This window comes from Podarcis filfolensis (assembly GCF_964270895.1).
Source record: "Podarcis filfolensis genome assembly, chromosome: 12".
Lineage (NCBI taxonomy): Eukaryota > Metazoa > Chordata > Lepidosauria > Squamata > Lacertidae > Podarcis > Podarcis filfolensis.
Window position 1 is genome coordinate 6,783,786 of NC_139614.1, and position 23,323 is coordinate 6,807,108.

Sequence of the window (23,323 nt, forward strand, 5' to 3'; positions counted from 1 at the left end):
TGACATGTCTAGGTCTTATCTTACGTCCTGACCACACTCTGATGCACAGACCTAGTCCGGGAACAGCGCCAGAGTATGTTCTTGGAGTTGGTGACCTCTTGTTCCAAGATAAGAATATAGGAACAGGAATACCCTTTTATGGTCAGGAATACAGGAAGGAAAACCCTTTTATGGTTAAGAGTACTGGAGCAGGAACATCTGTGATGTCAACCTGCGTGTATAAGCTGACGTACCTGGATTCCTGCGGAAGGGGGGAAGAGGGTGCCTGGAGGATATATATACTGCATGAAATCTCTCTTTCTTTGGACTTGCTGTGGACTGACCATGCAAGTGCCTTTCTGCTGCTCCGGAGAGCAGAAATAAAGAACTCTTTCTCTGAACCAACCCTCGGTGTCATTTGACTTCCTCCCTCCCTCCCGGGAGCAATGCAGACCCAGTCGGTGAACTCCAATAAGGCTACAATTTCCCCAAAGGAAACACAGAACTTTATGAGTAAAGCGTGCCTGGAACCCCTGGGGTCTCACGCTGCTGTGAAGACTGGGGTGGGGTGTAACAGTCTCATTCAAGTGCCATTATCACATTGTGATTCCTCCACACCAAAAGTAAAGAGGGGAGAGCTGTGTGTGTTAGCCCGAGCTCCTTGGCCGAAGGGCAGAGTAAAAATCAACTTGGCAAGTACATAAACATGATTGGATGCCACAACACAGTCAATAATATGGTGCCACAATCACAAGAATGTTCACATTCTTTAGGATAATGTGATGTGGGGGATGCTGTTTTCATCAGCAGTCAATGTTCAGAATAACATTAAGTCTTGCCTAAATGTTTCTCTGCAGAGCATTTTTCCCAGATTTAAAAACCACTCTGTTAGTTGTCTTCCTAATAGCAAAACTTCCACTGTCCTGCAAAGTTCCGGTTGCAGTTTTTTACTGACACTGGAAAATATCATTTCCCTATATCTCCTACACAGGGACGCGGGTGGCGCTGTGGGTAAAACCTCAGCGCCTAGGAATTGCCGATCGTCAGGTCGGCGGTTCGAATCCCCGCCGCGGGGTGCGCTCCCGTTGCTCGGTCCCAGCGCCTGCCAACCTAGCAGTTTGAAAGCACCCCCCGGTGCAAGTAGATAAATAGGTACCGCTTTCTAGCTGGAAGGTAAACGGTGTTTCCGTGTGCTGCGCTGGTGCTGGCTCGCCAGAGCAGCTTCGTCATGCTGGCCACGTGACTCGGAAGTGTCCTCGGACAGCGCTGGCCCCCGGCCTCTTAAGCGAGATGGGTGCGCAACCCCAGAGTCGGACACGACTGGCCCGTCCGGGCAGGGGTACCTTTACCTTTACCTTTTATATCTCCTACACAGACAGATTTTTACTTTATTTTAAACTAATACTATGAAGCATTTCACTGGTATAAATGGAAGTCCCACAACATTTTAAATGACATGATTTAAGTTTCAGGGGCTCAAACCAATTAAATTTTTTGAATTCCCCACTGAATTTCCACCAGGCATAGTTTTCAAACATTTTATCGTTTTATTAACTTTTGGGTGCCTAATGGCCCTTTCTCACCAGAGTAAGAAAAAAGGAAGATATTCATTAAATCAGATATCTGACACGATTGCAATAATGGTTGTAAAATGCCAAAGGCCAACACCACAGATATTTGAAAAATGGCAAGGGAGTCTAAGAACAGGAATTAATAAACGAGTCTATTGCATTATTCATAGCAGTAAAATATTTGCTCTGAAAATGAAGTTGTTGCACAAAGTGTGTGTGTGTGTGTGTGTGTGTGTGTGTGTGTAACATGGGAGTGGGATAAATCTCTTACCTCCTTGGAAGAATTTCATTGGATACACAATGGCATGATATCGGTCTATGCTTAGTGAGACCAGGACATAGGTTGAAGCATACAAAAGTACAACCTAGAGCAGAAAGAAAGAAGTGACCATTTATTGGAGGGAAATGGGTCATCAGAGCATTGGCTCAATTCCATTTTGGTGTTAGGCCTGGGCATGGCACTGAAGCTGCCATGATTGTATGGCTTGGGAGAAAGATGGCAGAGGGGGACCCTGCCCAATTCTCAGGGGCTGTTGTGACTGTTGGGCATGGTATCCTTCTCAAGCGTCTCAAGGGGGTGAGGGTTGGCAGGACTGTGTTTCATTGATTCCCTTCCTATCTCCATGGCCATTTCCAGAAAGTAGTCATGGCGTGTCCTGCCCCATGATGTCCTCCAGGGTTCTATCAGCTTGTCCCAGATGATATTTAACATCTGTATGAAACCTCTGGGAGCTGTCATTAGGAGATTTAGAGTGAAGTGTTGTCAATATTCAGATGGCACCCAGCTCTATCTCTCGGTCCACATGGATCAGGAGAAGCAGTCGAGGTGTTAGGTCAGTGGTTGGTGGTGGTGATGGGTTGGATGTGGGGCAATAAACTGAAGCTGAATCCTGAAAAAACAAATGTGTTATGGGTTTTGGGGTCTTGTGTCTGGGAGGCGGAGAGGCAGCCTGACCTGAATGAGATTTCACTCCCCTAGAAGGAGCAGGTCCACCATAACTGAAGGCACAGGTGGACTCAGTGACTGTGTGTGCCTGTTTTCAGCCCCATCTGGTTCACCAGCAAGGCCCGGTTGGGACAAAGATGACTTGGCTATTGTGTAACAAAACTGATACGCAGAATAAACTTTTTTTTTCTACTTTCGTGCAACCACCTTCTTGGAAACAGAGTGATTTCTGCCCCGCCCTAGGCAAATTGTTAAGCTAAGGAATAAGTACGTCAAGAAACGTCAAGAGAGACATTTATCTATTCTCCTACCTGCAGATAGCGAACAATTCGGCAGACGAGATCAGGGGCCATGAAATCTCCAGTGAAGCGCCAAATTATATCAGTCATTATATTTATAAGGCCTGTAAAACAATCTATTAAAAATACAAAAAGGCACAGTTAGAAAGGAAGGAAAAAAGCAGCTGCTACAATGCCATTATCGTCTTCAATCCTATTCCCACCTGCTGCGATTGTGGAGATCAGTGGGTGGTAGCTGCCATGGGATAAAATAAGTGCTCAGATTAATAAGTACTTTTCCATACAGCATTCAGAAAAAAATTGCATAGGCAGTAAAACCTGGCTTAGTTACAGTGGTGAGAGTTCCTAAATGATTGGTGTAGGAACTCAAGAGAAGCTGGTAGAGTCATGCGGTCCGAGCTGGCTCAGCTCAGACCTCCAGACATGTGTTGAGCTTGTCCGGTAGACTAGGGGAACAATGTCTTGATTACCTAGCCCCACCCAAGGTGAGCTAAGTCTGGCAGAAGAGTATCTATGGTATTAACCCTTTCATGTTTGTTATATGAGGTTGGTTATCCCAGACTTACAAAGCATCTTCAGATCTGACCACTCTATGAAGCCAAGTCAGAGGTGGACGGGGTGGGGATGTATGCCTCCAACACACATACAGCTGCTGTCATAGAATCGAAGATTTGGAAGGGACCCTGAGGAGCATCTAGTCCAACCCTCTGCAGTGCAGGAATATGCAGCTGTCCCATACAGGGACTGAACCTGCAACCTTGACATTATCAGCACGATGCTCTAACCAACTGACCTGAGTTATAACACCTGACAGGTCTCCTGAAAACAAGGCTTAGACTCTAAAAGTTCAGGAAACACTTGAGCACCTGGAAACCTTACCTGGGCTTGTAGCTGAGAAACAGTGCTAGCAGCTGTTTCTGTTCCACTTAAAGTTCATTGATTTTCAGTCAGGATCTAATGTTCACCCACTTTTGCCTCTGGCCTCATGCCCCACTGACATGCGGCTCTCGAAAGAAAACACAGCTCTCAGCTTAGAAAAGGTTCTATGTCCTAAATCTAGAGTGTCCTCTGGGAGTACAAAAGCACACTGGGAGTTTTAAACAAAGATGCTCTTACACCAGAGGCTGAATTTGGACAGGATGTTGGGCTACTTTTGGAAGGGGGCTTCATAAACTCTACCATACGCAGTTCATTTCTGGAGTGCAGCTGCGTAAATTGCCGCTCGGACCTCGACTTCTGATGCTTCCCCTGCACCAAACCCCTAACCGCTGCCAGGCTCTCCGTGAAACACAGGGATTGTAGATTTAAAACAAGAGTTAAAGAGAGAGTGCGAGCTGTGTGCCACTCTGCAGATTTGGCACAGATAGATAAATCATAGGTGTGACGCTGTTGTGTTTGAATTGTGTTCAATTGATGCCAGAATAGAACTGTCCTTGCTTCTGAGGAAAGAATATGTTCACATCCACACGCAGTTGTTTGGGCCAGCTTTGATTTCTAATCTTTCGTTGCCAAACCAAAGTGTCAAAACTAACAGAAACTGCAGGAGCCACAGTGTTCATTTTGAAGAATGTAATTGTAATAAGGGACGTCAGTTGAATTCAGTGACCTTTAATATGAAGGATAGCTGGTCAGTTGATTGCTAACCTGTTAGACAAAATGTACCTGTTTGACGTGTGATGGCGGCGGGGAGCTGTTATTTGCTTCGGATAACAGCAGGATCATGAAAATTATGCTACACAGAACACCATAATAGGTCATGGTTACAATCCTGTAGTCCCACAGCATTTTTAGAGCTGGATGAAGATAAGTGACTGCCTTAGAGTTATTGCTCTTTAGAGGAAACAACTTAATAAGAGGCAAGAGGCTGTGTTTACCTTTAACACGCATTCAAAACACTTTCTTTCCTCAAAGAATTCTGGGAACTCTAGTTTATCCCTCACAGAGGCAGGGCTGGTACCATCATTAGGTCAACCAGGCAGAGGGATGCAGTTTTATACAGATTAGGTTTTGTTCTATCTTATAAAATCCTGGTGACATTTTACTTTTATTTTATATTCTGAACACGGTTTCTCAAAGCCCAAACTTATGAAAACTTACAGTGTTGCAAAAAGAGACTAATTGGCTTGGCAACTCTATTGATGGAGCACTCCAAAGCATCAGCGCTTGACCCGAAGGAATTGGTGACAAAACTTGCAAAGTGAGATTTTTGATATGCCTGGAACTGAGGCTTTTAAGACACTTAACATCACAATTTGCATGATCACTCAAAATGATTTGTGTGCTGGGACATTTTCTTTTGCGTTTGAGGAAGGCAATAAAAGATGGTTGCCTTACTTATTCTTGAATTGGAAGTTCCTCGGCGCATTTCACAGCATAAAACACAGAATAAAACCACAAAGTACATAAAAAAGAATAAACCAAACCAATAACCCCTCTCCCTTTTGCAAATAAAATAAAATAAAATAAAATTCAAAGGGCATAGACTGTTAATCAGCCAAAGGCCTGGCTGAAGAGGACTGTGGTGAGCTATTTTACCTGTTGCAGAATTTTTAAAGGAGGACGGACTGAATTTGATTGACTTCCAATGCAGAGAATTACGAGTGTTGCTAGAAATACATTCTCATCTCATTTCTGGGTCACTAATTAAAGACGTTCCTGCCATTCAGTGAGTTACAGACTGCGGAAACTCACTGAGAGGGACTGAGAAAGGCATTGGCTTAATTACTTTTGCCTATCTCAGGGTTAATTGGGCCACAATAAACTAGGATTGCTCCACTCCACCTGTTCCTGTGGAGTGAAAGGCAACTAAGAAAGAGAAAGGGTGTGTTTTTCTATCACTCCTGCTCATTCCAGCAGGAGCTGTTCAGCAGACGGTCTCAAAGGACTGTGTCCTTCATAGTGTCTTTACAGTGAAGCTTAGGACTTAGATTCCACCCCTCCTCTAGTCAAATACAGTCAGTGAGGGAGAGCCAATGGGATGCCTCCAAGGTGTTGTTTGACAACATCTCCCATCATTCCTGAACACTGGTTGATGGGAACTGGAGTCCAAAACCACATGGAAGGCATCACATTCGCTAGCCCTGAAATAAGGAGTGGTCCTCAAATGCATCAAATTACACGCCCTGCCAATTCAGTTGGTCCAGATGAGCATAGAGATGAAGACACCTAGCCACAACAACGATGCATACAGGATTTGTTGCGTGCATCTTTCTCTGACTGGGTCCCCTCACAAAATAAGCTATAATGCTTGGGTTGAAATCGCTTCCTCTATTAGCCAGCTCCATACCCTGCAAACAGGGCAACTGTGATTCAAAAAAACTTGGCAGCTAAGGGAGGGAAAGGGAGGTAACAGAAGGCTTGGGCAGGTTTGGCCCAGCCATGCAGTAGGCTGAGGTAGATGCGTTGGGTGATGGAACACCAAGAGGCAGCGACCCAATGGGTGCCCCACCCTCCCTGAATCCTCCTGTAACTGCTGGAAAAGGGGTGGCAGCCATGGCGGCAGCTCACAGAGAGATCTTCTGAGATCTTGCTACTGTATGTCTCGCCAGAGTGGTACATGCTCTAGTTATCTCCTGCTTGGACTACTGCAATGCGCTCTATGTGGGGCTACTTTTGAAGGTGACCCAGAAACTACAACTAATCCAGAATGCGGCAGCTAGACTTGTGACTGGGAGCGGCCACCGAGACCATATAACACCAGTCTTGAAAGACCTACACTGCCTCCCAGTACATTTCTGAGCACAATTCAAAGTGTTGGTGCTGACCTTTAAAGCCCTAAATGGCCTCGGTCCAGTATACCTGAAGGAGCGTCTCCACCTCCATCGTTCTGCCCAGACACTGAGATCCAGCGCCAAGGGCCTTCTGGCAGTTCCCTCACTGCGAGAAGCCAAGTTACAGGGAACCAGGCAGAGGGCCTTCTTGGTAGTGGCACTCGCCCTGTGGAACACCCTCCCAGCAGATGTCAAAAAGAAAAACAACTACCAGACTTTTAGAAGACATCTGAAGGCAGCCCTGTTTAGGGAAGCTTTTAATGTTTAATAGGTTATTGTATTTTAGTGTTCTGTTGGAAACCGCCCAGAGTGGCTGGGGAAACCCAGCCAGATGGGCGGGGTATAAATAATAAATTATTATTATTATTATTATTATTATTATTATTATTATTATTACTGCTGCTGCTGCTTCATGGGTGCTGCTACACAACCCTGGCAAGGCAGGAGGATGCAGTGGGGCCCGGTGGGGTGGCAAGGCTGTAGTACCTTCCTGTTCTGCTTCAGGTGGCAAAATGGGATGCACTGCCCCTGGGCTTGGGGTAACCCCAAGGTTTGCAGAACTAAACGCAAAAGGAGGGAACTTATTTTTTATTTATTTTTATTTGCTCCTGGTTTAATGTATTGTGTGCCCTATGATTCTCCAATTACACATTTTGTGTTTAAATAAGAAAAACTTTGAAATAAATGCTGGCATTGTTCTATCAGTGCATCTGAGGTTCTGATACAAATAATCAACTTTACATATTTTATGTCCCTGTATGGGCCTTTCCCCTTTCCTCCAATTTATGCATCTAAATATGTTGAAAACACAGCAATCTTCCATTTGGAAAACAAAACAGCCAACTCTTTTGCTTTCCTACGTATAATATTATTACAACTACGATTATGGACTCTGTGCTGCCTGAGCTTCTGTTGCTAGGCGATTTGAACACACTATTATGCTAATGCAGAGAATGTTGCCAGTGGACTCTCTTCTGGTGGAAAAATTATTTAAAATTGGTGCGTCTGAATAGGGGTGGTTTTTTGGTCTCCTAATAGTATGATTTGATGGTGTACATTAACACAGACTGAACACAATATTGCATTTTAAAACAAGAACATCGTGTTGGGTGAGGGAAACGAGAAGCATTGTTATAAGCTGAGCAAGGGGAAAAGAAGGAATTATTTCTTTGACATTTCAAATAGATATCGAAGGAGGGAGGCATCAACTTTTTTTAAAATGGTAGAATACTGCAGTATTATATAAGCTTTATAGATAATATGCAGCTATATTCTGCTTGTCCATAACCAGTAAAATTCATTAATTTTGCAGTCCCAAAGGTCAAAAGGGGAAGAAGAGATGAGAGCAGATGAAATTCCCAAAGGCAGATCTGCCGCCTTCTTTAAGTGTACAGAGATCAGTAATATTCGTATTCATTAAGGGAAAGGGAATAAATCAAGGGAGAAGATTAAGTGTTATCTTTGCTATTGGATGCTGTTTATTTTGCTATGTTGTTCATTTTTTTAAATCATGATTTTTATTGAGTTTTCCATATTTCATTTCATTTTATCATACATATTATACATATCTCGAGCTTACATCACTACTCCAAACGAGTAACGACTTCCTTCCGTCACTCTTTCTGACTTTCCTACTATTTTAACATATTTATCACATTTCTACAATCACTTCTTTACCATATATAATCATTTAACAATCACCCTTTCATTTGTAAATTAGCTCCTTCTTTCCACATTACAAAACATTTCATGTTAATGCTACAAACGTTTTTAGGTGTTTACAACTTTCTTTCAAGTAATTTATAAATTTGCTCCAGCTATGTTGTCAATTCTTACTGTGTTACTGTTTTCCTATGTTATCACAAAAGGGGTAGTCGATGCCCCTCTGCAGGGCCGGCCTGAGATGTTTTGCCCCAGTGCCAATGCCCCCTGCAGATTCAGGTCTCTTCCCTGCCCCCACACTTGCACCAGAGCTGCACCTCCTCCCATCACTGTGTGCAACTGTGTCCACACCTGAGACTGTGTTTTTGCTGCCGTCACAATGCAGTGACGAGGACAGAAGCAATGTCATTGGCAGAAGAAGTTCTGGTGAGGCTGGCAGTGGCACAATGCCAGGGTGGGGGTGGGGTGGGGGGGTCGGATCCACCACCAGAGGCACGTGCATGGGCTGCCCCTGCCCCCTGCTCAGTTGTAGTAGAGCACCAGTATGATGGCATTCCCTGTGGCTTCGCCCAAATGAAATGGGATGCACACGTCCATGGGTGAGATTGAACTGTTTAAATGGAACCTGTAGGAGTTGTGTGTGTGTGTGTGTGTGTATCCTTTTTTGGTTTAAAATCAACACATACACACACACACAACGAAAGCTTTAAAAAAGAAGAAAAGAAAAGAAAATGAAACAAAAGAAGAACAATACATCTCTTACAAACAAAATACAAAATAGAACAATACATCACAAATTCACAAGAATAATACCTTCCACTTCCGACTTCCTTGATATGGGTTCTTTGTTTTCTTAATTACTTGCCTCTATTTTCCAATAAACTTTACCCTTATTAAATCTTGTTTTCATTCTTTATACCTTAATCAATTTGAAGCATTCGAAAGTTTTTATCTGAGGTCACTGTTCTTTTAAATATTGTCTATAGATTTCCCATTTCCTTTTGAATTTTTGGGTTGAACAATCTCTGATCTTTTCCGTCATATATGCAAGTTCCATGTATTCAAGCATTTTTACTTTTGATGGAGTTTTATCTCCTTTCCATCCCTTGGCAATCAGCATCCTCACTGCCATTGCTGAACACTAAAAGATTTTTCCTTGGGACGTCTGATGCCATTATGCCTAATAGGAAGACTTCAGGGTTTTTTTTTAATTAAATTTTATTTTTTAGTTTTTAATTTATTGTATATAAGTTCCCAAAAGCTCTTTATTTTTTGCACCCCTACCACATGTGGTACATCATGCCCTCTACCTCCTTACACCTCCAGCATAAGTTTGAGTTAATTCTGTACATTTTGTACAGCTTGCTGGGGGTGATGTACCACCTGTATAGCATTTTCATAAAATTTTCTTTTATAGTGAAGCAAGCCGTGATTTCAGTTCCCTTCTCTATAAATTTCCCCATCCCTTCATTTGTATATTGTAACCGAAATCCTTCGCCCACTTAACCTTTACCAATTTTATCTCTGTAGGAGTTGTATTAAGCCCCATCTCCCCGTACTGTTTTCCCAACCCAAAACTCCCTCCCTCAAAGCTTCTATTCCCACACTGGAGAAAAGAATAAGAAAAGCACTTGTATCCTGCAACCTTTTTACGACTATTAGAGTAAATCCATTACAGAAGCAGGAAGAGGCACTTAGGAATCTGACATAGGATTACACTGATGTCTGGACCTACTTAATGGTTGAAGTTCAAACTATTGCCATAGTAACTCCAGTAAGTAAGTGATATTACTCATAAGGCGCATGAGATTGGGCACTGGTGATTATTAAGAAAAAAGGTCAATGGGAACTTGAGTATTAAGTCCGAAAGCACTGGAGTGGATACAATATTGCTCATGTAGGTTGTTTTGATCCACAAGTCATATGGTGTTGTCCTTGTTTCTGTAATCATGCACATTTTATATATATATGTGTATATATATATATATATATATATGTGTGTGTGTGTGTGTGTGTGTGTGTGTATGTATCCATATTTTTTATAATTTTTATTTGGAAATATGAAACAGAGAATGAGACACAAATATAACCAGCTGATATTAATAACATCCCATCAAGTCTAGTGTTAAACATATACAGTAGACCATGGGTAGGCAAACTAAGGCCTGGGGGCTGGATCCGGCCCAATCACCTTCTAAATCCGGCCTGTGGACGGTCCGGGAATCAGTGTGTTTTTAGACGAGTAGAATGTGTGCTTTTATTTAAAATGCATCTCTGGGTTATTTGTGGGGCATAGGAATTAGTTCATTTTTTTTCTTTTCAAAATATCATCCGGCCCCCCACAAGGTCTGAGGGACAGTGGACTGGCCCCCTGCTGAAAAAGTTTGCTGACCCCTGGTATAGACTCATATAAGCAATTCATATATCCAAATAGATATCTAAATGAGATTGACCATTATAAGCCACACATTTGAATGTAGAAAAGGCAGTGATGTCTTCTGATCACTGAATAGTAGATGGTGGGTACAGTGGTACCTCGGGTTACAGATGCTTCAGGTTACAGACTCCACTAACCCAGAAATAGTACCTCGGCTTAAGAACTTTGCTTCAGGATGAGAACAGAAATCGTGCGGCAGCAGCGCAGCAGCAGGAGGCCCCATTAGCTAAAGTGGTACCTCAGGTTAAGAACAGTTTCAGGTTAAGAACGGACCTCCAGAACGAATTAAGTTCTTAACCTGAGGTACCACTGTATTTGGTAGAACATGGATCCAACAGTTTGACTTCACCCCCAAAGGTGAAATCCTTCATTGTCTCCTGAGACAGACGGATGCCAACCATATCAGGTATTAGGTAGAACATGGGTATCTGCATTCACTTTCCAGACTGGAGATCCTTCCCACATGGTAAAGGAGCAGGCACTCCTCTCATAATTTGTTGTTGTTTAGTCATTTAGTCGTGTCCAACTCTTTGTGACCCCATGGACCAGAGCACACCAGGCACTCCTGTCTTCCACTGTCTCCCGCAGTTTGGTCAAACTCATGCTGGTAGCTTCGAGAACACTGTCCAACCATCTTGTCCTCTGTCGTCCCCTTCTCCTTGCGCCCTCCATCTTTCCCAACATCAGGATCTTTTCCAGGGAGTCTTCTCTTCTCATGAGGTGGCCAAAGTCTTGGAGCCTCAGCTTCAGGATCTGTCCTTCCAGTGAGCACTCAGGGCTGATTTCCTTCAGAATGGATAAGTTTTATCTTCTCGCAGTCCATGGGACTCTCAAGAGTCTCCTCCAGCACCAGAATTCAAAGGCATCAATTATTCAGTGATCAGCCTTCTTTATGGTCCATCTCTCACTTCCATACATCACTACCTCTCATAATACTCCAGTGCATTAGGTATCAGCAGTACACATTATGATATGGGCATGGCACCAGTGTGCCTCCCCGAACAGTGATGGCACAACTGCCACCAGAGGCTCCCCTGCCTGTTGTAGGGCCTGAGGTGGCTGGTGTTGGGAGAGACAGTCTGCAAGAGCTTGCAGTAGCTCTCAATGAAGTTGAGATCCACATCTGTGCTGGATCTTAAATCTACCAGTGGTCCATCATGGAAAAACAGGAAGAGACTGAGAGCAGCCCCGTCAAATTTTCTGTCTCATAGCAACTTGATGTTCTCACAGAGAACTCTTGTCTCCATGCACCTGGCTGCTTCTCCATGCTCTGTCCCTTTCCCTCAGCTTCCTCCATGCTTCTGGTCAGGAGGAAACACTGGGCAACAATTTTTAACTTTTTGAATGTTGTCTAGATTTCTACAACTGATTTAGGGTATTTTTGCACTGCTGAATCAGGAAATGGCATCCGTTTCTCTCCATCAGGTCAGGTTTACTGTAAACCGAATGGTGGGCATTGATAAAGGTAAGTACACGTAAATTGCATGTTGCTTCACCATTTTTCAAACTTCAGGGCTTGAACTTCCGCTCAGTGGCAGGGAGGTCTCTCTTCAGAGTCCAACAGTAGTCAGCCATCATGACTGCGTCCCAGCGACCCTGATACCTGGTCTCCATCTCTTTCATGTCCTGATGGAATCTCTCCCCCTGCTCGTCACTCATTGAACCCAGGTTCTAAGGAAACTGGTCCATATGTGAAAATAGGTAGTGCATCTTGACGCTCATGTTGCAGCCCGGGTTTCTGAAAGCAGTCAGCATGTTGTTGACAAGTTCTGCGTAGTTTCTGGCCTTATTGTTGCCAAGAAAGTTCTTCACTACCAGAACAAATGCCTTCCATGCTTCCAGTTCCACTTCGTTCATTGACTTTCTGAACTCTGGATCTCTGATGAGCTGACGGATCTGAGGACCGTCAAAAATGCCAGCATTCAACTTCTCCATGGTCAATCCTGGAAAAGCCTGGCACAAGTAAGTGAAGCAGTCACCATCCTTGTCCAGAGCCTTGGTGAACTGCTTGATTAAGCCGAGCTTGATGTGCAGTTTTGGGAAGAGTATTCTGTCTCTGTCCACCAGAGGGTCGTTGATAACGTTCCTTTCTTTGCAAGGCACCAATTCCTCCCGCACAGGCCAGTCCTCCTTCGTGTAATGCTGAGCACGGTCCCTACTATCCCACATGCACAGAAAACATGGGTACTTGGTGAAGCCAGACTGTTGTCCCAACAAAAAGTTCACCATCTTCAGGTCAACACAAATAAACCACTTATGCTGATCATAACCAATTTTCTCCAGGACATACTTCACCGCTTCATAGTTCTCCTTCAGTGTAGTCGAGTGAGCCAGGGGTATAGAGGCAAACTGGTTGCGTTGTGTAGCAGAACACATTTCAGTGATCGCTTGCTGCTGTCAATGAACAGTCTCCAATCTTTGGGTTCGTACTGTGGCACTCCAAGCTTGAGCAGAAGCTGCACAATATCTGCACAGTACACCAAGTCCTCTTCCGAGAAAAAACGGAGGTACTCTTAATGCCTGTTGCAGAAGAAGCTGCTGCGAGCACTGTCAGAGAGGAGGTGCTTTTCCTTCAATCTGGATGCCAACAGTTCGGCAGAGTCCTTTGACAAGCTGAGGTCGCAAACTAGATCATTCAACTCCTTTTGGGAAAATGGATGTGGAGCATCATCTTCAAGAACCACTTCTTCTTCTTCATGTCCTTCAACACTGGAGGCATCTTCGTCACTAATGTCAGGAAGTTCTCCGAAGATAGGCACTGGAATTTCATCACAATGAGCTACAGGATGAGGTCCTGATTGAAAATCAGGATTAACTTAGTTTTGATCCCCCAACTTTATGCTTTGCCGCACCAATTTATGGAAGATTTCAAGGTTTTATGACTTCAAACTGATCCCTTTTCGACATAATCACCCAGAACTATCGGACCTAAATACTTCTTGTCATTAAAATAATCATTTCCAATCAAAACAATTATTCAACATGGCATTTTACCCCCACCAACTTCTTCTAAAATGCTCCACACAAGCGTACATGTGAACAAAAACGTAAAAAAAGACATGTGGCCATAGCTCAAAAACTTGACCTGATTGAGCAAAACCAATGTGATTTTTGGATTCAGCGCATCAGATCCATCCTAAATCAACTGAAAAAACGCAGACAACTAATTTGTTGTTGACCAGTGATAATTCCCCCCCCCCCAAAAAAAGACAGAGGAAAAAATAAAAAGTGTTATAAAATCCAGGCATGTCAGGATTCAGGAAAGTGCTAAAATGCTACAAACTTTCGCTTTGTGTAATGCTAAACCATTTCCGGCTAGTAAAGCAAAGCAAAGCAAAGGTGGCACTGTGGGTTAAACCACAGAGCCTAGGACTTGCTGATCAGAAGGTCGGCAGTTTGAATCCCTGCGATGGGGTAAGCTCCCGTTGCTCGGTCCCTGCTCCTGCCAACCTAGCAGTTTGAAAGCACGTCAAAGTGAAAGTAGATAAATAGGTACCACTCTGGCGGGAAGGTAAATGGCGTTTCTGTGTGCTGCTCTGGTTTGCCAGAAGCGGCTTAGTCATGCTGGCCACATGACCTGGAAGCTGTACGCCAGCTCCCTCGGCCAATAAAGCAAGATGAAAGCCGCAACCCCAGAGTCAGTCATGACTGGGCCTAATGGTCAGGGGTCCCTTTACCTTTACCTTTAAAGCAAAGCAAATATCTCCATGCTTCTACTTCTATCCCAGGTGGAGGTTGAAAGGGGAAAGCAGAATGCAATATTTCACTGGGGAAATCTTTCAAAGAGGGCAAGTAAGGAAGGCCCGTCTCTGCTCTAGGATCTTGCTGTCAGACATGCACAGAGTATTAGCTCAGAACACATTTGTGTTTTTTTAGTGACTACATGTACTTGTATAATGTTTTTATTTTATTTATTTAAAAAGAACCCCACCTTTCACATGGAATTATCTCTGACACAAGTCAAGTGCCACCAGCACTCTTATTAAACCATCTTTCCATTTCCTCCTCTGGAGAGCCACGTAAATCATTTCTGCAGTTCTTAGTAGCCTTAAGTTTGATCGTTTCCCATATCCTACAGGCCTTTCTGAGCAAAATGTCTCCCGCAAATCTTGTAGTATATCAAGATCTTTCCCTGCCTCCTCCATGGCTTGAAGCAATCGGCAATGAAATGAAACTCATCTCTCTTCAGTAGGAACACCCTGACAGGGAAACGTTTATGAAGTCCAACTTTCATTGAACTTGTCTTCTGACATCTTGGAAGCGCAGCGCTTGAAATAATGTGACTGGTTAACATTTTATACTGAAACAGTGACAGCCTACATGAGCTGTACAGTAATACACCAGCATGCACAATGGAGATAAGTGTCTATCGTTACAGTCTGGCACCCATGTGCTACTCAGGGAAGCTTACAACAATTAAAAATCAAGTATAATATGATGCAAATATATTAAAATACAAAAAGGTTAAATTAAAATACAAAAATTGCACAACATTAAAATCCATTTCAAAGCATCAATAGCAGAGAATGCAAGTTAGAAAAGAACATGAAAGCCCACCAAAATAAAAATATGTTGGCAAACAAGAGACAAATCGGAAGGAGCCACCCATGCTTTAGGGGGCAATATTGGTGAGGACACTGAAAGGGCCTTGTCACTTGTCATCAACATGTCTCCACCCTAGATGGGACTCAGAAAAGGCTGTTTCCTTCTGATTTTGAGGAACGGGCAGGATGCTATAGAACATGGGTAGGCAACCTAAGGCCTGGGGGCCAGATCTGGCCCAATCGCCTTCTAAATCCGGCCCGCGGACAGTCCAGGAATCAGAATGTTTTTACATGAGTAGAATGTGCTCTTTTATTTAAAATGCATCTCTGGGTTATTTGTGGGGTTTGCCTAGTGTTTTTACATGAGTAGAATACAACAGCCGTTGTAACATACTGTTTGTTCTGCCGTTGGGGACTTCTTGGATCATTCTTTATGTAGCTCCTCCCCTTTGACCTTACCGCCTTGGGTGACCCTGCTGTGACCCTGCTGGGAGTATGAGACTCCCAATGGCTTCGCTCACAAGGGTCATAGGAACATGCAAGCCCACTCCAGTAAGTGGGCCCAGTCCAATGAGGGAGCTATGACTTAGTGCCAATTCATGGCTTTGATGCCTTGCTGGGTTGAGAGCCATGCATGCAGATTATTTACTTATTTAAATTTATGTGTCAACTTTGCAAGAAGCCTCTGGGCGACTTGCAATTAAAAGAGGGAAGAAAATCACAAATGCAAAATGTTACAATATGTAAGTTAGACATAAAGACAGCAACCAACAGCAAAATCCTTCTTAGGGCACAAATCTGAAGAAGACACAGGATCCCCATTCAGAAAATCGCAAACCCAACAGACAATATCAAATCAACAGCTGAGAAAAGATATTTAAATCCAAAGCACTAAAATGTTGGTATTGCTACGAAGCCTGGAGAAAAAAAAGAAGTCTTCCTCTGGTACCAAAAGGATTGTAAAAGGGGCACCAGGTTAGGTTCCCTGGAGACAGCATTCCAGAGGCAGGGGGCCACCACTGAGAAGACGCTTGTTGCCATTCTCCAAATTTCAGCCCATGGGGGAACTCAAAGGAGTACCTCCAGAAATGATAGGAATAAATGTTTCTTTGGGTCCTAGGGTTCCAAACCATGTAAGGCAGGCATCCCCAAACTCGGCCCTCCAGATGTTTTGGGACTACAACTCCCATCATCCCTAGCTAACAGGACCAGTGGTCAGGGATGATGGGAATTGTAGTCCCAAAACATCTGGAGGGCCGAGTTTGGGGGTGCCTGGCTTAAGGCTTTATACCAGCACCTTGAATTGATGCACATTAGATGCAGATGTAGATTTTTTTAAAAGAACTAACTGATCCTCTCAACCTGTAATGAAAAGAGATGCACATATCATCCATGAAGTTGGTTTCCTGCAGTAGCTCATAATACCATAAAGCTAATTCTGCATAAATCCAAAAGATGGTCCTGTTTGAAATCTGAAAGTTGAACAAGTCTCAGAAATATTTTTATCTACCCTTGTCCTCTTCTGACCAACAGAAACCAAAAAAATACCCACAGTTCAAATAGATATTCCTATATTAGTGTTTGCTAATGTAGTAGATGGATAATTCTGTCAAGGCTTCCTCTCCATTACTTTTTCATTTTGTGTGTGCCTTTTAGATTTTAAAGCTGAGGTCAGGGACTGGTACTCTTTAAATTGATATGTAAACCACTCAGGGAGCCTTTTTCACTCAAAAGGGGGTAAACATTATTTTAAAATAAATTAATACGAAACCTCTTGTCTAGTAGATAAAAGAGGACTTCAAAAAGCAACCTTTGCTTCAAGGCTTGTGATGCATATTAATCTAGACCAAAGAAAAATTGACAAGCATGGATGAATTATTCACGAGGTATCAATATTTTGCATCAAATTTAGGAACTAAGAGATGAAATAAAGTGGAATTCGTTTAAGTTTTATTGATGTCCACACTCTCCACAGCGAAAAGCTCTACGAGATTAAATGTTTGCTGAAACAATAACTGTTGTACAACATGGAAAGGAAGGGTCTTGGGTTTTGACTGCAAGCCCTAACAACGTGCTAATTCAGAAGATAGGCTTGTCTTCCTCAAATTTGTCTAGTCCTCTTTTGAATCTGTCCAAGTTGGTGGCCATTAGCGTCTCATGTATGTATGGAAGTGAGAGCTGGACCATAAAGAAGACTGATAGCCGAAGAATTGATGCTTTTGAATTATGGTGCTGGAGGAGACTCTTGAGAGTCCCATAGACTGCAAGAAGATCAAACCTCTCCATTCTGAAGGAAATCAGCCCTGAGTGCTCACTGGAAGGACAGATCGTGAAGTTGAGGCTCCAATACTTTGGCCACCTCATGAGAAGAGAAGACTCCCTGGAAAAGACCCTGATGTTGGGAAAGATGGAGGGCACAAGGAGAAGGGGATGACAGAGGACGAGAGGGTTGGACAGTGTTCTCGAAGCTACCAGCATGAGTTTGACCAAACTGCGGGAGGCAGTGGAAGACAGGAGTGCCTGGCGTGCTCTGGCCCATGGGGTCACGAAGAGTCGGACACGACTAAATGACTAAACAACAACAACTGTCTCATGTGGCAATAAGCACCCAAGTTAAAAGTTTAGCTTTGAACTGTGATAAAGAAGTATTTTCTTTTACCAACTCCAAATCTTCCAACATTCAGCTTCCTTGAATGGTAATGCTTTTCATCGGAGAATTTCATTGTCATATACTGATATGAAGAACAATTTATGTCACACCAAAGTAAACATATTTCTAGTATAATGTACAACTGGGAACTAGAACAAAATGCTTCAGTGTGAAAGGCTCCCTGCTCAAGATTCCAACCATTCCACTCCATCTCCCATAGCTCAGCTAGCTTTGAAAGGTGTGTGTTTCTCCTTCAGCTTCTTCAAACGTTTTGGAAGTTGAACAGACTTTTCTGGAATGGATTAAGTTCGAGAACCAAGGTTCTCAATATCATCTGGTACAAGCTTCCTAGGACTGCAGGTGGCTCTATGCAAGTGGTTCACATTTGAGTGCATCCCCCATTCCCCTCACAAAAAAACCACTCTCTACACATATTAGCATGCCAGCAAAAAGACCAACCAAAAATCCCTGTCTATGTATAAAATTTCCATTGGCAATGAGCTTTTGACAGGGCCGAAGAGCATTCAGTCGACAGGTGGTAATGTTTTAGAACAGATAACATTTCTCAGTTTGTAGTTCTCCTCCAGTCTAAGAAATGATTGACAATTACTAAGAACCATATGCTGGAACATGTCTATATCATGCTTTGCTGGGGCTTAGGAGTGTTCTCTGTGGTGGACCTTGGGATCTCAGATTCCAGTGGTGCTCTCTACAACACCAAAATTTGACACCCCCACCTCTCACACTCCCCTAAATCATGCTCCCCTAAATCTGCCTAAATCTGGAGCTGTTGTCCAAAATATCTGGAGGGCATCAGCAGCCACGAAATTAAAAGATGCCTGCTTCTTGGGAGAAAAGCAATGACAAACCTAGACAGCATCTTAAAAAGTAGAGACAGCACCTTGCCAACAAAGGTCCGTATAGTAAAAGCTATGGTTTTCCCATTAGTGATGTATGGAAGTGAAAGCTGGACCATAAAGAAGGCTGATCACTGAAGAATTGATGCTTTTGAATTATGGTGCTGGAGGAGACTCTTGAGAGTCCCATGGACTGCAAGAAGATCAAACCTCTCCATTCTGAAGGAAATCAGCCCTGAGTGCTCACTGGAAGGACAGATCCTGAAGCTGAGGCTCCAATATTTTGGCCACCTCATGAGAAGAGAAGACTCCCTGGAAAAGACCCTGATGTTGGGAAAGATGGAGGGCACAAGGAGAAGGGGACGACAGAGGACGAGATGGTTGGATAGTGGTCTCGAAGCTACCAGCATGAGTCTGACTAAACTGCAGGAGGCAGTGGAAGACAGGAGTGCCTGGCATGCTCTGGTCCATGGGGTCCCAAAGAGTCGGACACGACTAAACAACAACAACAACCACTCACACTCCATTCTAAATAATAGTTGTGGTGCCCCACCCAGGCTCTGTGCCCAGTGTGACCAAACTGATCATGCTCCCTTAATTCTGCCTAAATATGGGGTTGTAATCCAAAATATCTGGAGGGCATCAGATTGGTGAATACTGTTTCACATACAGCAGGTCAGTCACTTTGGCAAAATGTACTGCCACCTTGCAAGCACCTTTGTGTGTGCGCGTGAATAACTGCGAATAATGTACTGTCAGAAGCTGTAACCCAAGTATAGGGAGAGCAGCTCACTTTTAATAGGGGTTGTAGTTCACGTAGGCCAATTAGGTGACATTTGCAATCCAGTTTGAACTATTTGTACTTGCAAGACGGTCCATTGATTTCTCCTGGCTCAGTTCCAGGTAACTATACTTAGGACAGAAGTGTGTGCTCTACATTTTCTTTACGGAAAAGAAAAAGATTCTGTACACTGCCAACAGAAAGAACCATTTTGATTAATGTTTATAATTATAGGCACTTGGAATGATCATGTGGACATTCAAGATAACATAGATTTATGCTTTAGTGTTCTAATTAAAATAAGCCACAGAATAATGCTCCTTGAGGAAGTTTGAGACTTAGTCTTAGTGCTTAGTCAGAAACAGAATGGCTACCAGCAAGATCAGCCAACTATCCCTTGTTTGTCCAGGAAAGCAGTCTCTCCCCGGCAGAGAGGGTCCTATGGCTGCTCAGTGATGTTAATGCCCTCGTGACACATAATGTGGCAGCAAGAAAGATTAGGAAGAAGAATCCGGATAAAATTGCAGTAAACTGTAAGGGAGATTCAGATGTCTAAATAGAAAAATACTGTATGCTGTGTGGAGACCCCTAATTTACACATGCACTGGCATTTTATTATTCTGATGATTAGGATGTGGGTGGTGCTGTGGGTTAAACCACAGAGCCTAGGACTTGCTGATCGGAAGGTCGGCGGTTCGAATCCCCACAACAGGATGAGCTCCCGTTGCTTGGTGCCTGCTCCTGCCAACCTAGCAGTTCAAAAGCACGTCAAAAGTGCAAGTAGATAAATAGGTACCGCTCCAGTGGGAAGGTAAACAGTGTTTCCGTGCGCTGCTCTGGTTCGCCAGAAGCGGCTTAGTCATGCTGGCCACATGACCCAGAAGCTGTACACCGGCTCCCTCGGCCAATAAAGCGAGATGAGCACCGCAACCCCAGAGTCGGTCACAACTAGACCTAATGGTCAGGGGTCCCTTTACCTTTACCTTAGGCAGCAGTTCTGTTTTTATATATAGATATATAGGTATTTCTTTCTTTAATAGTGTCTGTATGGTTTTGTCATGGCCTTTGGCTACTACAATAGAGCTTATCTACTTCTAAAGATGAGCCAACCTAGTTGGTATCGTCTGTCGTACACAGACATTCCTCATGTGAGATTCAGCAGATCTGCAAATTGCAGCAGGGCTCTGGAGAAAGGAAAATAGCACTAAGCTATAGAGCAGAGGTGAGGAAACTCTGGCTTGTGGGCCATCTTGACCCACCAGAGGCTCAAGTTCACTTGCAATGCCACCACCCCCCAAAAAAATCACACCCACCTGAAGAGCTCAGACACCATTTTGAACTTAGATCTTGTACTTTTGTAACTTAAATAGTAGTCATAAACCTCCCTTCATTTTGCTACTGTAACTACTGCTTCAAGACCTGGATTATGAAAGTAAATACAACTTTTACTTCTTCACAAAACAATGTATGTGTGATTGTTATTTTTCAGGGGGAGAAAAGGGGTAATACCAGCGAAAATCCAGTCTGCCTTAAAGCCTCCTGGATTATTGTTTCTAGAAGGTTAAATCAATCTTGTCTTATCTTCCAAGCTGCAAAGGATGGTACTAAAGAATGTATGAGCAAGGAAGGATGACTAAACAATGTATCATGTCCTAGTGCCTAAATCAATTTCTGCATTTTAAAGTCCTAAAAGTGTAAAGTGAGGGAAAGCAGCAGAAAGAAATACGCAAGAAAGGAATTTAAACTTGGCCAGGTTAGCTGCTGTTCAGTCAGTCAAAAGTTTGGGAAGCACGGCAGGATTAGTGATTCAGCAGCGGAGGTTGATCTGACAGCCTCATTTACCTGCTCAACAGGGGAAACAACAGCAGCTTGATTCTTCTTTTTAACAGACGAAATGCCACAGCTGCTTTTTGACAGAGGCTGGTTGCCAAAACTAAATCTGCAGTTCCCATGGCAATGGTGGTGACTGTAATTGTTGACTCTTGGTCCGCATTAAAGGTTACTGGTAGCAGGCATGCGATCATGAAAACTACTGATGAGAGTGGCATTAGCAATTGGAAAAAAAACTGCCAATATCATAATAACTTCCTACAAATATGTGGTGCAGCTCCACATGGAATACTGTGTGCAGTTCTGCTCATCACACCTCAAAAAGGATAGTACAGAAAAGGACAACCAGAATTATCAAGGAGTTAGAACAATTCCCCTTTGAGGAACAATGGGCTTTTTAGCTTAGAGAAAATGTATGTAAGGAGGAGCATGGATAGAAATGTATAAGATAATGCATGACGTGAATAAAGTGACCTTGTTGTTGTTTAGTCGTTTAGTCGTGTCCGACTTCGTGACCCCATGGACCAGAGCACGCCAGGCAGTCCTGTCTTCCACTGCCTCCCGCAGTTTGGTCAAACTCATGCTGGTAGCTTCGAGAACACTGTCCAACCATCTCGTCCTCTGTCGTCCCCTTCTCCTTGTGCCCTCCATCTTTCCTAGCATCAGGGTCTTTTCCAGGGAGTCTTCTCTTCTCATGAGGTGGCCAAAGTATTGGAGTCTCAGCTTCAGGATCTGTCCTTCTAGTGAGCACTCAGGGCTGATTTCCTTCAGAATGGATGCGTTTGATCTTCTTGCAGTCCATGGGACTCTCAAGAGTCTCCTCCAGCACTAGAATTCAAAAGCATCAATTCTTCGGCGATCAGCCTTCTTTATGGTCCAGCTCTCACTTCCAATAAAGTGACTAGGGAGATGCTTTTCTCTAGAACCCACGGCCAAGTTGAATGATGGGAAATTCAGGGCAGTATTACACAGTGCATAGTTAAGTTATGGAATTTGCTCTCAAAATGGCCAAGTGGGGAGCTTTGAAAGAGGAACAGGCAGATCTGTGGCGGATAAGGCTCTTATTAGTTATGAAGGCTATATATTACCTCAGTGACATATTGCTAGTGATTGACAGTTGCTAGTGTGCAAACAGCAGGAGGCAGCTATTGCACTCGTGCTGTTCTTGTGGGCTTCGCATAGGAATCCGACTGGTAATTGTGAGAACACAGCACTGGGCAAGAGAGGCCTTGTAGTGTGATCTACTTACATTGTGATGAGATGCAGGCAGTAGCCATTAAATTGTCACAACAGCTTTGTAAAATGACAAATACATTCTAATTCCCATTTGCAAATCGATCGTGAGGATTAGCAAGCTGGAGAGAGACAGAAAGAGAGTGTGTGTGTGTGTGTGTGTGTGTGAGAGAGAGAGAGAGAGAGAGAGAGAGAGAGAGATTGTGTTTGGGTTGGTTAAGGCAATTAAGCAAAGCTTCAGAAACCACAGCAAAAATATTAGGTTTGCTTTGAGCGCTGCTCTATTTCGAAAATTGCATAGACAGAAGCAGCACACAGTATGGAAGGTCAGTGACCTCCCTTCACTGTAGTGTATCAACTAATAGCCTTGATGTTCGTTTCAGATTCTAATCTGTTGGGAGACGCCAAAGTATTGGGGCTAAGTGGTTTGAAATGGTAAAGGCAATCAGGCTATTGTTCATTCTAATTGAAGCAGGCAGCTTGGTAGGCTGACAGAATGTGCGATGAACAACAGGTGATCACAGCTCCCCGAAGTCACCTCCATTTCCTACATGTGGTTCTAATTAGAAGCAAGCAACATAACTTGGCTCTGCTTGAGACCTTCAAATACAGTTCTTCTAGCTTGACAGCACAGCCTAACTTTTCATAACAACTATGCACTTTGTGATAAAAGCACCCCGCCCTCAAGAACAATACCAAGAGACAGTTTTAAGATATTGGGGCAAATTAAAGTATACATAGGGGACGCGGGTGGCGCTGTGGTC

At 43.5% G+C, this 23,323-nt stretch overlaps 1 protein-coding gene across 1 annotated transcript in view; it reads right to left on the bottom strand.

The window, feature by feature from the left end:
• The window catches only part of NPSR1 (neuropeptide S receptor 1), a 77,029-nt gene that overhangs the window by 15,640 nt on the left and 38,066 nt on the right, over positions 1-23,323 (bottom strand). The window contains exons 3-4 of the mRNA XM_083578194.1: positions 2,808-2,911; positions 1,822-1,915 (exon numbers count right to left, since the gene is read on the bottom strand). Of these exons, the coding sequence (XP_083434320.1) occupies positions 1,822-1,915; positions 2,808-2,911 (198 nt within the window). The remainder of the gene's footprint in view (positions 1-1,821; positions 1,916-2,807; positions 2,912-23,323) is intronic.